Genomic DNA, 14,616 nt, shown 5'->3' with positions numbered 1-14,616 from the left:
TTAGTGCGAGAATCCGTTTTGCAACTAAAAAAGATGTGGAAGAGCTAATTTTGGATTTCTACTTTTCTAGAGCCAACAAGTTGCCCAGGTTTCTTTTCAACAATGTTTCATTGGTTAAATTGAAGACTGTGAATTGTAAATATATGCCTAATGTGAAGGTAAATTGGAGATCTCTCAAGAAATTGAAGATAGAAAGTTCTAGGTTGAGTGATCAAATTATAAAAAATGTGCTTTCTGGCGGTCTGTTACTTGAATCGTTACAATTGAATAGATGTGTTGGGTTTGATCATCTTGTCAGACCTCAAATTTTCTGATATTGAAATTTCATGTCCAAAACTTAAGGAGTTAACTCTGTTGCAATTGAATGGTGGAAGTGACATGTTGCTTGACGAAGTGATTGTAAATATTCTATGTGGCTGTCCGGTACTTGAATCTTTGGAAATAAACAATTGTTATCTGTTTGATGAGCTTGTTATTGCTTCCACATCTCTGAAGAGATTGATTTTAAGGGAAATTTATCACATTTATGTCATTGAAACATCCTGTCCTAACCTTGAGGAATTGAAACTTTCTGGGGTATTGAATTTCACGACTTCTAAGTTAACAAATTTGACTTCTTTAATTTGTGCTGATCTTGATTTTGAGCCTCTTGTGGCTATTGAGGAAGGCATTGATGAAAGTTTGGGTAAGCAAATCCTAATGTAGCTTGAGCATGTCAAGGAGCTAAAGATCGGAAGTCTGTTAATTGAGGTAACTTTTAATTGAAAAAGCATTATTTAATCCCTCCCATTTTTTGTTGAAGTTTCTTTTTTCTAAGTACTATGAAGAGTAGAAGAAACACTTGGTAGCTAGATATTAGAATTTAATATCATTAGAAGTGTTTCAGTAGATTTGTTTCCATTCAACCGATAAATGGAAAATATAAATTCAAATATGACATTTTATTAGTACAATATGAAGCATAGACTCTTCTGGGGTCGGAGTGGTGGTGTCGGACTCTTCAAACACAGGGACTCGCTGGGGACACTGGTGGACTCGCACCCGACACAACAAAAAACGTGTCCCGTTGTGTCCAAATTTTTAAAAAAGAAAAAAACAAGAGGATATCCCTCTTAGGTAAGGAGCCAACCAGAAATTATCTTACAAAACTAAAGTAGATAGGATAAGAAATTATCTTCCTCCACCACAAATTTGGGCGTCCTCCACCTATCCCTTATCATAGACGAGTCGAAGGAAATGCGTGTTAACTTGTGAAAAATGACATATTTACCCTCTATATGTTTAAAAATAACAGACTTACACATAAATATTGCTTAAGTTGGTCTCCAAAATAATCTTGCTTAAAAAAATATGATCAAATAATTGGACTGAAAAATAACACATTTACCCTCTATATATGCAGATAAATAATTGGACCGTAATTTGTCTACTTTTATTACTTTTAAATGTTATTTATGCTTTATATATATATATATATATATATATAATTAATTATACATAAATTTTGAAGTGTCCACATGCACCAGTGTCTCATATTTTTCAAAAATGTCGTTTGCCGCATCCGCACCCGTTACCCGTTACAATATCATATCTGAATTTCCATTTCCATGTTATATTTGTAGATTCTATCAAGTTTGGAGGAGGGAGGTCTATCTTGTCCATTATTCAAAGCTAAATGCTTGACTTTGAATGATGTTGATTTGGATAAGCACGCTGCTGTTGTTGCATATGCACTTTGCAATTCAATTGTGCTTGAGGAATTAGTTATAAATGTGTCAACCCGCCATTGGGTAAAGTTTCTTGGAACCTCTTACAATGTATATTGGAACCTCAAATAGCTTGCTCATTTGTATGTGCATTCCTATAGCTTGCTTATTTGCAGAGTTCAATGAATAAATAATTTAATATTTTCCATTTATATTCAGTTTCCATATCCTTTTAAGTTCCTTAGCCTAACAACTTTGTCTCCAGTCTTTCAATGCTACAGATGTTCCAGACTTGAATGATTTTGGAGAGAATTACTGCAAATCAAAAGAAACTTTTTTCGGTTGTTTGGTGTCGCATTTAAAGATTGTCAAGATTTTTGGCTTCTCGAAAAGAGATAAGAAATGTAACCTTGTGATGAAATTTGTTGAGTTTCTACTCAAGAATGCTAGAGTGCTGGAAAAACTGGTCATGAAGATACCAGAAAAGCGTGGAACAGAGTTTGCATTTAATGTTTCTAAAAAACTGCTAAGCTTTCCAAGATGTTCTCAACATGCTATTGTTGAGTTAGTATGTGCTTCACAGCTAGAGATGTCCAAATATAAAGGAAATGTTTTAAAAAATAAGGTAGTTTTCTGTGCTTTGAAAGCTTTGACTGACATTAGGGACATATAGTTGGAAGTACTAGAAGATTAGTTGTTTATATAAATAGCTACATGACACTACAATGAAGTTAACGGTCTTATACATTTGGTCCTATTTAAAGCTATTGCCACTCACAATTAAATTTCTATTTCCATGGTTGCTAATGCAATGCTTATAAAGGAGGGGTACGAAAACGGATTGTCCTGTGATAATCGTATTATGCAATATGTATGTTTTATATCATTATATATGATATAAATAACGTGAAAATGGTAATATTGTCAAACAAATCATACCTGTAAAAAAGGTCTCTATAAATTGTGTTGTTATGCCCGAAAATTGACTGCTTTTTTCACCACTAGATACAAAAGGCATTATGTTTGCATCCAGTCCTATTAGAACTCTTCTCCTGTATGGTAAAATACTTTATGAGAAAAGTTTGTTGTGCTGTACAAGAAAAATCATTCTCTTAAATTACAATTTTACATATTTGTGCCTTTACTTACAAAAGGAATTGATCTTAATTCCAATGGGACTTTAAATTGTTGTTGTGTCATATTTGACAACCTTTAAGATAACCCACCCTCGAAGAGAGGATAAATGTAAATTTGTCTTCAATTTGTTGAGTTTTTACAAATGATTTGAATTTGTTTTGTTTGTCATACTAGTATATTGTGGATTAGGTACTGTTTCCTTTTCTTTTCAGATTAAGGGGTGTTTGCTTACCTACTTTTCACTTCATGTTTGCCTTTTCACTTCAAAAGACAGAGTTTTAGGTGTTTGGTTAGACACCTCATGTTTATCTTTTACTGCTGAAAAGTAGCTTTTTATAAAAGTAGAGAATCTCTGCTTTTTGGAAAAGCAGCTTTCTCTAAAGGCAATCAGCAAACATGAACAACAACCAACAAACAGGAACAGTAAACAACAAGTAGCCAAATGGTTCCTAAAGCTCTATTTGCCTTGTTTGTATCCAAAATTATGTCTATGATATTATTTGGTAACATTTGACTCCCGTATTCTCATAGATTACACTTAAAAAGATGTTTTTTTCTAATAAATAATGTTCAACAAAAATGATTGTGGTGCCAATTTATATTGAGTTCCATATAATGTTATGTTACACGATTAAAACCCTATTTGGCTTTTGTGGTATTCAAATTTTATAATTTGTTTGGTGTTGCATTATTTGGTAACATTCGCCTTGTGAGGGCTTTCCTTAACATTTTAGTATTGATAGAAAATTAATTAATTTATTAACTTTTGCCACATTACTCAATTTTTCACAAATGTATTAATTGCTTTTTTTTACATATATATATTTAATATGTGGATAAATGATGATTTTTTTCTTATTTATTCCTATATTAAGTTTATATTAAAATAAAGGCATTATATCCATTTGGATTCATAAACTAAAGTTTCAAAGTCAATTAAGACCTTAAATTATCAAAATCATCGATCAGGTCCCCTGAATTAAGTAAAAATCATCAATTGTAACTTCATCATATCCTAAAATCATTAACTGTTACTATTTGATAGAGACTAAGTAATCTTTGTGTTGGTTCAAAATGGGGTTGGGGAAGAGGGTCTGAAAATGTTCAACCAAATTAAGTTCGGTGAGACCTCAATTGATGATTTTTGTTTAGAATATGAACTTAATTGATGGCTTTTTCTTAGCCGATAGTTAAAGGTCGTAATTAACTTTAAGCCTTAGCAGTGGCGGAGCCAGAGCTCAAAGTCCGGAGGGGTTCCACTGCATGGATTTTTTTTTCTTACTAACGACTGAAGGCTTTGATTCATAGTAGTCAAATCAAAATTTTCAAATTTTTGATAATATAAGGGTAAATTTGATCTTAATTAGAAACGTTAAGGTGCAAAACAACTGAACTTCAATAGAAAGTAAGGATAAGGTGTAAAAATACCCTAACATTTACACCTAAAAACAATTTTACCCCTAACGTCTAAAATGGTGTAATTTTACCCTTAACATTGGCAGCCAAGAGCAATTTTAGCCGTAACGTTGACAAGTTTGGTCAATTGGAGAAATTATTCATCAAATTGTCTTCTCGGTCATGAATCTCGTCATCTATACTTCACATATGTATGTCATTTTATCATCCATTAGTAACAGATCACAACTATATGATTAAACGTGAATAAAATAAAAAATATACTATATTTTATCACTAATTAGGGGTAAAATTACTCGTTTGTACACTTTAGAGGTATTTCATACTTTATCCCTATAAATTAATATTGCTAATTAAGAACTAATATACAAATAGTGAATTTAAACAAAAAAAAATTACAATTAAAAATAATAGAGGAGAATGAGGTTAATAATGATGAAAAATGATACTTAGGTAGTAATATTAATATTTTTAAAGGAGAATGAGGGTTAAGGGAAAAAATTAAAATAGGAGAAAAAATGGAGAGGGAGAGATCCGAAATTGGATGTGGAGGTTCTTTACTTACCACTAAAACTAACTATGCAAACTTAATTCTATGTCACTTTCTCACGTCTTATATTATAACTATCTTGGGGGCTGCTCAGGGCTGAACCACTATTCTTCAAGGGTGTTCTGGAGGGTCGGCCGACCCTTCCCGCCCCCTCTGGATCCGTCCCTGAGCTTTAGTTTGGAGAGCCAAATGAATATTATATCTAAAATAAATTAAAACAATTGTGATGTTTAACAGTTATAAAAAATTGTATCATGTGACAAAAATTAATAAATCAGTTAATTTTTAATTCGAAATAAGTTAAATGTCATTTATAGGAATTCAGAGAAACGACAAGACTTTGGATAGTATTCCTTTTTCCTAATGTTATTTCTTGAGCTTCTTCTACTTCAACCACCGGAAATTTTAATATTTCTTTTTAGGGGAAAATACAAAAATAAACATTGTGGTTTTATCTGTTTTCAATCTACATTCTTGTTGTTTAAAAATTTACAAAATGGTACATTGAGGTTAATTTCATTAGCAAACACATACCAATTTGACTAACGGTGTCAAAAGTTAAAGGAAAAACAGTTAATTTGGTCCTTATATTTATTTATTTTATAAAATTAACCCCATATTATCTAATTATCACAAACAAACCATAAAATAACAAATAAAAATCAATTATACCATTTTATACATCTCTTTAATTTCTTATTGTTTTCTTCTTTCTTTCTCTTCTCTCTTATTTTTTTTTCTCTCTTGTTTTGATTGGTTTTGTTTCTTGCTTGAATTGTGACCTGATTTGCTAATTAGAGGTTTATTTTGCTTAATTTGATGCCTATGATACATACATAAAATAAAATTGCTCATCAACATGTATGAACATAAGAATCAGTAAAATTGAAAATGCTGAAAAACATGTCTAATATATAAACTAGTCTCATAACACATTTAAGTGTGTTCTTGGGTTGATTTGAAGTTAAAAGGAAGTTCAAGAACTTGGATATTGAATTAGAAAACATAGGATCCCAAGAAGAGTGAATTTGACACATTTACTAAAGAATAATCTCTAAATAACAAAATTGGAGTTTTGGAACCCGAATTCAACCTGAACCTTTAATGTATAGCTATTTTGGTTGGGGTTCTAGTCATAGTTTTGATCCTGATTCAGATTCTAGTTCTGAAACTGATTCTCCCATACACTCTGAAGATATTGATGTAGTTGAAGAAGATGATGTAAATGAAGAAGAGGATATAGTTGAAGAAGAGGTTTATCCTCAACCTACTTCTGATTCTGAAAATAGGTTGATTCTGTTTCCGAATCCCACATTGAGTTTGAAGATAATGATATAGATGAAGAAGATGAGGTTGTTGAAGAAGAGGATATAGTTGAAGAAGAGTATATATCTGATAGTTCTGATTCCGATCCTGATCCTAGTTCTGATTCGGACATATGATTGTGAATCATATAGTTGTATATTTTTCAAATGATTTTGAGACTGATATTTCACAATTGTTTGGAATTATAAGTGCATGTAGCACTGAATATCTACGAAGTTATCTATTACCATTTTGTGAATTGGGAAGATGATGTCAACTATTTAGGTATGTTCTGTAAATGTAAAGGTATGCTTCATAACTCTAATTTTAGTTTATATAGAAGGATGTCATTTTCTAATTTTTGGTTTTTCATGGGTTTTATTTTTTATTCTTTGGATTAGGGAATCCATTTTATTATCAGCTCAAGGTTGATCAGACACTTTTAAATTGCTCCTTTTCCCGTTGAAGTTTGTTTTTATGTTTTTATTTATTTCTTTTGTGAAAGGAAATCCAATTAATCAATAAACATGTGTTAAAACTACCTTTAACAAAGGCACATAATAAAACTTGACAAAAATAAAAAAAAATATAAAAGTTTGGATCAAGAGGTTTCAAATATTATATTTTGCATGTTTACAAATTGAAAATTCAAATCTACTAGAAGTTGATCAACTAGTTATGCTTCTGTTATTGTTGTTCATTGTAGATTCTTTGCAAACAAAAACATATAACATGTAACTTTTAGCTATCATGTGAAAATTTCAAACAGTTGAATTAAGTAAAAAAATACAGTTTTATTTTTTTACTGTCATTTGGCGGCCATTTCATAGTTAACGTGGCTACAACTTGATTATTTCATTGAGTTTTTCTATCTGAAATTGTCGGAACCACTTTATTGCAATAAAAAAGTTTAACCATTTCATTGAAACAATAAGTTTAATAACTTTTCTAAAATTGATTCCAAACTATAATGACACATTGACACCCATACAATTAAATGAACTAGATTGAAAAAAATATTGCAAAGTAAAGCAACATTTTTTTGAAAAAAAAATACTTGAATAGAATTCTACTTTTCCTGGAGTGTGGAAATAATGATTGCAAAGAAGTATGTTAGAATTTGACTGGCCGATGATCATAAGTTTATAACAATGCCGAACAAGAAATTAGATGGTTCATTTATTTTTGCCTATATGATAAAAAGAATATATTAAAAATCTATAAGAGTGATAACATAGTCATTTACAAAATAAAATTCAAACAAATAAAAGCTTCATTGCATTTTTTATCTACATCTTAAATATCATAGATGGTAAATAGTTTTCATCTGCATATTAAATATCATATCATAGAGCAATGAAAAATAGTGTTTGAAACGGTTTCTGGCACAAAGGCTGAAAATAAACCCAGCTAGAATTGACTTCAAAGTCCTTCTGTCCGGAAAAAACTTGTATCACTTTAAGATTTCAACCCGGCCAACATATTATTTTAAGGGAATAGAATATTGTAACATTTCAAACCAGCAAACATATCATTTTCATCAAGAGGCCAATTAGTCATTTTAAACAAGTTAAAAGGACTAACGAGATGTTCTTAAAGTTGGGAAGGCAATTGGTTTTTCCGACCAAGTTCAGCTTACCATTATGGTATTAAGCCTTACTTGTGACATATAGAATACCTTGTGGTGAAGACCAATTTCGCTGAAGGACCAGAAATAATATTGAATTGGATTAACAAATAAAGAAAATTGCAGATTTAGCAAAAGAAAGATATTCGCAAGGAGCCAATCCAAACACACATATTCATTGAAGTCATGGTTGTAAAGTTGATACAAATGAGCCAACCTAGTTGGGATGTCCAGGCGCATTGACTTTGTCCCAACCTTTCATTCAAAAAAGTAGATACAAATGTGATAAAAAAGAATATCTAAGCTATATATAAATATAGATATAAGAATAGCTAGGCTATAACTTAAATTAACTTCTTCATTTTGCTCCAAGCAACACAAGTCTATCAACTTCATTTTATGTCCAAAATATAAGTGTCAACTGCCAAGTTTAGAAGCTTACACACACAAAAAAAAAACTAAACTTTTTGAACTTTTCTACATATTTCACATCCCGAGGTTTAGTGAGAATATAACAACTCAACCAATGGCATGCTGAGAACATCTTGGAAAGCTCGACAACTTTTGAGAAACTTTAAAAGCGAAATCAGTTCCTCCATCTTTTGATATCACCAAAACCAACTTTTCTAATAATCTTGCTTTCTTAAGTAGGAACTTAATGAATTTGAGCACTAACTTACATTTACCATCTTTCTTAGAGAGGCCAATAATCTCAACAGTTTTCAAATGCGGCAGCAAACAATTGATGACACTCCTATTTGAGTTCCAGTAGTTCTCTTCGAAAGCATATGGAGTCGTTCCACCCTAGACATAGAGTTTGTTAGGTCTAATGACTTAATCAACAATATATCAAACTTAAACATAATTGGCACAACAATCAATTAAAGTTAAGCTTGATAACAACAAACTTTACCTTGTAAGCATTCAACTTTATTGCTAATCTTTCAAGTGTAGGTGAACTACAGAGTGCACACATAATTCCAGGAAGGTGCTCAAAATTAGGACGATCCAAAGTCAATATTTTATTGTTAGACCATGGATAATATAAACCTCCCATCTCTCCATCCGATAGAATCTTCAAACATAATGAAAACGAAGATTCTAAAAAATGATACAATAATAATTCAATTGCTAATTTGAATATTTAGCTGAGAAGTAAAATTCAAAAGCAAACTTCCAATGGTATCAAATTCTAATATTTAGCTGTCAAATATTTGTCTATGGTCGCAGATTCGAAAAACATATAGAAAAAATGAAAGTTTTTCTTGTACAAATTTACCTTGATAAAGGAAGCCCCTATTGATAGCTCCTTGACATTTTGAAGCTGCTTAAGGATCACCTTGGCCACATGTTCACCGCATCCTTCCACATATGGAGGAATCTCAAAATCAAGAGTAGCATAAATTAAAGATGGAAAATTGATCACTTTAAATGTGACGTTATTCAAACCATAACATTTGAATTCCTCAAGGTTTGGACATGAAATTTCAATTGCACAGCTTTGATGGATATTTCCCAAAACTAACTTTCTCAAAGATTTTGAAGCAACTACAAGCCGACTGAGATAACATTCTTTTACTTCCAATGAACGAAGCAGCAGACAGCTAGATACAACATTTTCAATTGTCGAAGCATTACACTCTTGAAGTCCCATGAGAGTTAATTGCTCAAGATTTGGACATGAAATTTCAATAAGAGAATCAAATCCAATAGGAGTACCAATATCAAGAATCAAGATTTTCAATGATTTGGAATCAATAACATAGTCATCTATTGGAATATGGTTTAATTCCAACAATTCAATTAAAGGACTGCCCGATAAAATATTTCGAACCATATCTCTATCAGCATAACCTTGCATCTTCAACGCCTTGAGAGATCCCCAATTTACCTTCCAATCACCCATAAAATAACAATAAACCATTTCCAATTTGGCCAAAGAAGTGTTGTCGAGAAGGAATTGAGGCAACCGGTAAGGATCATACAATAAATGAGAACCACAATCCAAAATTAGCTCCTCCACATGCTTTCTCGTTGCAAATCGGATTTTCCAACAAAAATTAGAACCCTTGTCAAAGTCATAAGCAAGGTGTAATTTCTTGATCTTGGAGCAGTCATGTTGAAGCAGGGTATTATCAATAAATCTAACGAATTCTTCAACAGAGTAATCATAGTACATACCAGAATCGAAAATGAGAACTGGAACATGAGTCCACTGATTCCGCCACCTCTTCGATAAAATGTCAGTCTGAATAGCGTCTACAGTTGAGGGCAAAAAGGATAGGATATGGTGAAGAAGGGGATCTGGCAGAACTGATTCGGTCTTCTTTCTCTTCCAACTTGAGGTTTTTGTTTCTTCTTCCTTTGCCTCCACTACTCCATTCCATTATAGAAGCTTCTACGCAACAATTATGGAAAAAAAAGAAAAAAAAATTGAAACCCTCAATTGGAGGAAAGACCAACTGTTAAAGTTATCCAAAAAAATCCTTAATTTATGACAACATAAATATTAATTTTGAAGTTAATTACCAATACATAAATGTTAAAGTTGAAGTTTTTTTGGAAGAGAACATTGAAATTAATTAATCATTGAGTTTCAGTATTCAGTAATTTATCATTATTTATTATAATTATCATTATCATTATTTATATATAATTTATTATCATTATTATTATTATTATTTATCTATAATTTATCATTATTTATTATTATTATAATAATTATTTATCTATAATTTATAATTATCTATAAATTAGATAAAGAAATGGCAGTTTATTAAAATATACATCGTTTAACAAAAAATAAAATTATAGTATGCATTCATATTTGAAAATTAGGAATCGCATTTTTTTCCCTTCAATTATTAATGGATAAAACTAGATTTATGGAATAGGCTTTACAATTAATTATAGAGTTAAGGTGCAAAAATACCCCTAACGTTTTGAATCAGGAGCAATTTTACCTCTAATGTCTAAAATAATGCAATTTAAACCTTAACATTGGTAGCCAACATATGTTTGTGATTTGTTATTTATAAAATAACGCACGTGTGATGTGTAGATGACAAGATTCATGACCGAGAAGACAGTTTGATGAATTATTTCTCAAATTTACCCAACTTATCAATATTATGGATAAAATTGCATCATTTTAGATGTTAGGAGTAAAATTACTCCTTACCCAAAACGTTAGGGGTATTTTTTGCACCTTAACCCTTAATTGTAATAAAACGTTAAAAGTTTGTATTCATATGAAAATTTGTATTTAATTTCGTAGGCTTTAAATTGTATGTAAATTTATGTTTGTATGTAATTTGTAATTTCAATTTAAATTAGACTCATTTTTATTTTATTTCGTAGGCTTTTATCGTGCCACACTTTTCTTTGATATTTAATTTAGTTTTATCTTTAATAATATATTTATTTATTATTGATATTATTATTATTAGAACCATTATTATTATTATAAGCTTATTAATGTCAAATATTATCATTAAAATTATTTTAGAGTCTAATATCATCATTATTATTAAGTTCGGTAGCATTCAATTAAGTTCAGTAGCATTCGGTTAAGTTCAGTTCAGTATTCAGTAGCATTTAATTCAGTTCAGTTCAGTTCGATTCATTTCACTTTTTTCAGCAATAAAGAAAAGAGCCTAGTAGACCATTCTAAGCATTTTTATGGGGTCAATAGGTCAATTTAAACAAATTAAGATGCCCAATATATCACATTAGACAAGTTTAAGGAGACAGCAATATACTTTGTAAATTCAAAAGATCCATCAGATTTTTTTAAAACCATTTATATTTGGAAAAACAAAAACTAACTTGATAGAATTATTTATAACAATGGAATGGACCTCTTAATCTGAAGGGATTAACGACAATTAATCCATTTGAGATATATAGGTTCGGGATACCTTATTGAATAGCAGAACATGTAGATCTCTTAGAGTAGCGGAAGCGGATCTTATCACCACGATCTTGTACCATCGGTAACAAAAAACCGCACAGTGTTAGCCAGAAAAGACTGAATAATCCAAAGACTAAAGTGAAGAAGAAGAGAGAGAGAGAGGAGGCGCATGAGAGGAGGAGGAGGAGGAGGAGGCAACCTTTCTCTTATCTTATGTTGTGATTAGAGTTAAGCCTATTTATAGGAAGCTAAAACCCTAATTGTCCATTTCTTAAGATGGGCTTGACCCATTCCATTTCGAACGGGTCAGATTAATTAGATCCATACTCAATTAATCCTAAAGAGATAGCAATACTTTGTAAATTCAAAAGGTGAATAAGATTTTTTTAAATATAATTGGAAAAACAAAAAGTAACTTGATAGAATAACTTATAACAATGGAATGGACCTCTTAATCCTAACTTTATATATATATATATATATATATATATTTATATATTTTTTTTTTTTTTGTGGACTTTTATTACATGCCTTTGTTAAAGGAATTTTGATGTGTTTTATAAATTGGATTCCCTCCCAAAAAAAATAACAAAATTTAATTGAAAAATGAGCAATTTAAAAGTGTTAAAAAAATCCTTCTATATCAATTAAAATTGCATTAAAAAACCATGGAAATTACAGCTTCCCAGTTGACAAAATGAAAAATTAGATAGCTTACAAGATATTCAGTGCTACATGCTGAAATTATATTCTAATCCAAACAATTGAAAATATTAGTGTGCCCGTAAGGAGACAGATATTGGTTCATCTGTTTGATAGAATATTCCACCAATCCTGATAGAATATTCCACTAATTGAAGAAATTGTTTGATAAATAAGTAGATAAATAATAATTTCCCTACATTTCAAAAACATAAAACTACATCTTCATCACAATTGACAAAATGGTAATAGATATTAGATAGATAGTTTAGCAGATAATTGTTGCTACATTTAACTACAATGTTCTTCAGAATGAATCTGAGAATCAAAATTAGAATCAACCTCTAAACCCTTATCTTCAGAATCAGAATCAACCTCCGAATAGACCAATTTGCCGCTTTGTGACCAGTTATTTAACTGTCACATCAAACCTTCCAAACATCAAGTATGTCAAAAATGTTTTACTATATTACTAACACATTTACAAAATACTGCCAGAATACCAATAATTATGTCATATATAGGTTACTCATGAAAAAATGCCTAAAATATTTAATACGTTACAAGCACAATTACAATTGACCTTCCAAGATGCATGAAACATTTCAAAAAATTTGACAAATTTGTTTGGAAGATCCGAAATGGTAATCAAATGGCAATAAAACTAATGCATTCAAATATCTATTAAGCATAGGCAAACTTGTGGGGTGTTTGGTAGCTCCTTTTCGGGCTCCTGTTTGCATTTTCATTTGAAAAATGAGAGTTTTAAATGTTTGGTTAGTCATCTTTTATTTGTTTTTTACCCATGAAAAGTAGCCTTTTACAAAAGCCGAGAATCAATTCTTTTTGGAAAAGCAGTTTTTCCTAAACAGCAAACAGTAATTAAAACAAACGGACTCTTGATCTTGCTTGAAAATGTTAATATTAAAATTTTCTGTTTTATATGTTAGGTAAAAATCTGGCCTTTTAAAAAAACAAAAGTAGCAAATATAGAACTCGCCAGGAGCCAATCCAAACACACAGACAAAGAGAATCCCTTATATAAGATCATTAGATGCACCACAGATAATAACTTAAATTAAATTCTTCATTTTGCTCCAAGTAAATATCAACTTCATGCCCAAAATATAAGTGTCAACTGCCAAGCTTAGAAGCATAAAAAAAAAAACACATACTAAAACTTTTCAACATTTTTACATCTTTGACATCCATAACTCAACAATAGCATGTTGAGAACATCTTGGGAAGCTTGACACCTTTCGAGAAACTTTAAATGCAAAATCTATTCCTCCATCTTTTGATATCACCAAAACCAATTTTTGTAATACTCTTGCTTTCTTAAGTAGAAACTTAATGAATTTCAGTACTAACTTACATTTATCATCTTGCTTAGCGAGACCGATAATCTCAACAGTTTTCAAATGCGACACCACACAATTGATGATAGTCCCATTTGAATTCCAATAGTTCTCTAAGGAAGTATTCAAATCTGAAAGATGAACTGTCCTTTCACACTAAAGATAGAGTTTGTTAGGCCGAAGAACTTAATCAACAATACATCAAAATTAAAACAATCGATAGAAGTTGATATGATTATAACAAACTTTACCTCGTAAACATGCAAGTTTATAACTAATCTCTGGAGTGAAGGTGAACTACGAAGTGCACATATAATTCCACGAAGATGCTCAAAATTAGGACCATTGAGAGTCAAAACTTGGTTGTTTAACCAAGGATAAGATAGACCTCTCATTTCTACATCTGATAGAATATTCAAGCATAATAAAAATGAATATTTAGCCGAGGAATAAAAATAAAAAAACCACTTTCTACTGAACAAAAACTTATTGTCTCCGTCTTCCTTTACCTTCTTTCTTCATGGAATTTTTGAAGAGCAACAAATTGTCTCCGTCTCAGCTTCATCCTCAAGGATGGAGATTGTTTCTGGCGTTTTACACTCTTTGTAACGAAAAAGGAGTAGTTTCAGTCGTCAACATTTTTCATCTTTTCTAACTTCTTAGATCTCTCAAGGACAAATCCGGGCGATTTTCTCTTCAGAGGACCGATATGTGTGAGGAGGGATTATTCATCGATGATCTTCTTCCCATCGAGAAGTATGAAGATAGATGGATTATCGTTTTTCCTCCTGCAAGGACATGGAACATTCCTCTTCCATGGAGCTGGTGTTGGATTAGGCATGGCGTCTCACGTCCATCGCATTCCAAACTTTTAGATAGATATTCATCCGAGATTCTTATTC

At 31.0% G+C, this 14,616-nt stretch overlaps 1 protein-coding gene and 1 long non-coding RNA gene across 2 annotated transcripts; one reads left to right on the top strand and one right to left on the bottom strand.

The window, feature by feature from the left end:
* The first annotated feature begins 318 nt into the window (after window positions 1-318).
* On the top strand, window positions 319-2,476 carry LOC136227380 (uncharacterized). The gene is made up of 3 exons (XR_010688037.1): window positions 319-750; window positions 1,623-1,790; window positions 1,972-2,476. It is a non-coding gene; the product is annotated as an uncharacterized lncRNA (long non-coding RNA).
* A 5,608-nt stretch (window positions 2,477-8,084) lies between these two features.
* On the bottom strand, window positions 8,085-14,236 carry LOC136227035 (putative FBD-associated F-box protein At5g56440). The gene is made up of 5 exons (XM_066015765.1): window positions 14,224-14,236; window positions 13,966-14,117; window positions 13,732-13,870; window positions 9,021-10,114; window positions 8,085-8,545 (listed from the first exon to the last, which is right to left on the bottom strand). Exons 1-5 carry the CDS (start codon window positions 14,234-14,236, stop codon window positions 8,261-8,263), a joined length of 1,683 nt encoding a protein of 560 aa, XP_065871837.1. The 3' UTR covers window positions 8,085-8,260.
* Between the last annotated feature and the right edge of the window lie 380 nt (window positions 14,237-14,616).

This window comes from Euphorbia lathyris, chromosome 4 (genome assembly GCF_963576675.1).
Source record: "Euphorbia lathyris chromosome 4, ddEupLath1.1, whole genome shotgun sequence".
Lineage (NCBI taxonomy): Eukaryota > Viridiplantae > Streptophyta > Magnoliopsida > Malpighiales > Euphorbiaceae > Euphorbia > Euphorbia lathyris.
This window is presented reverse-complemented; position numbering and strand designations above follow the sequence as displayed.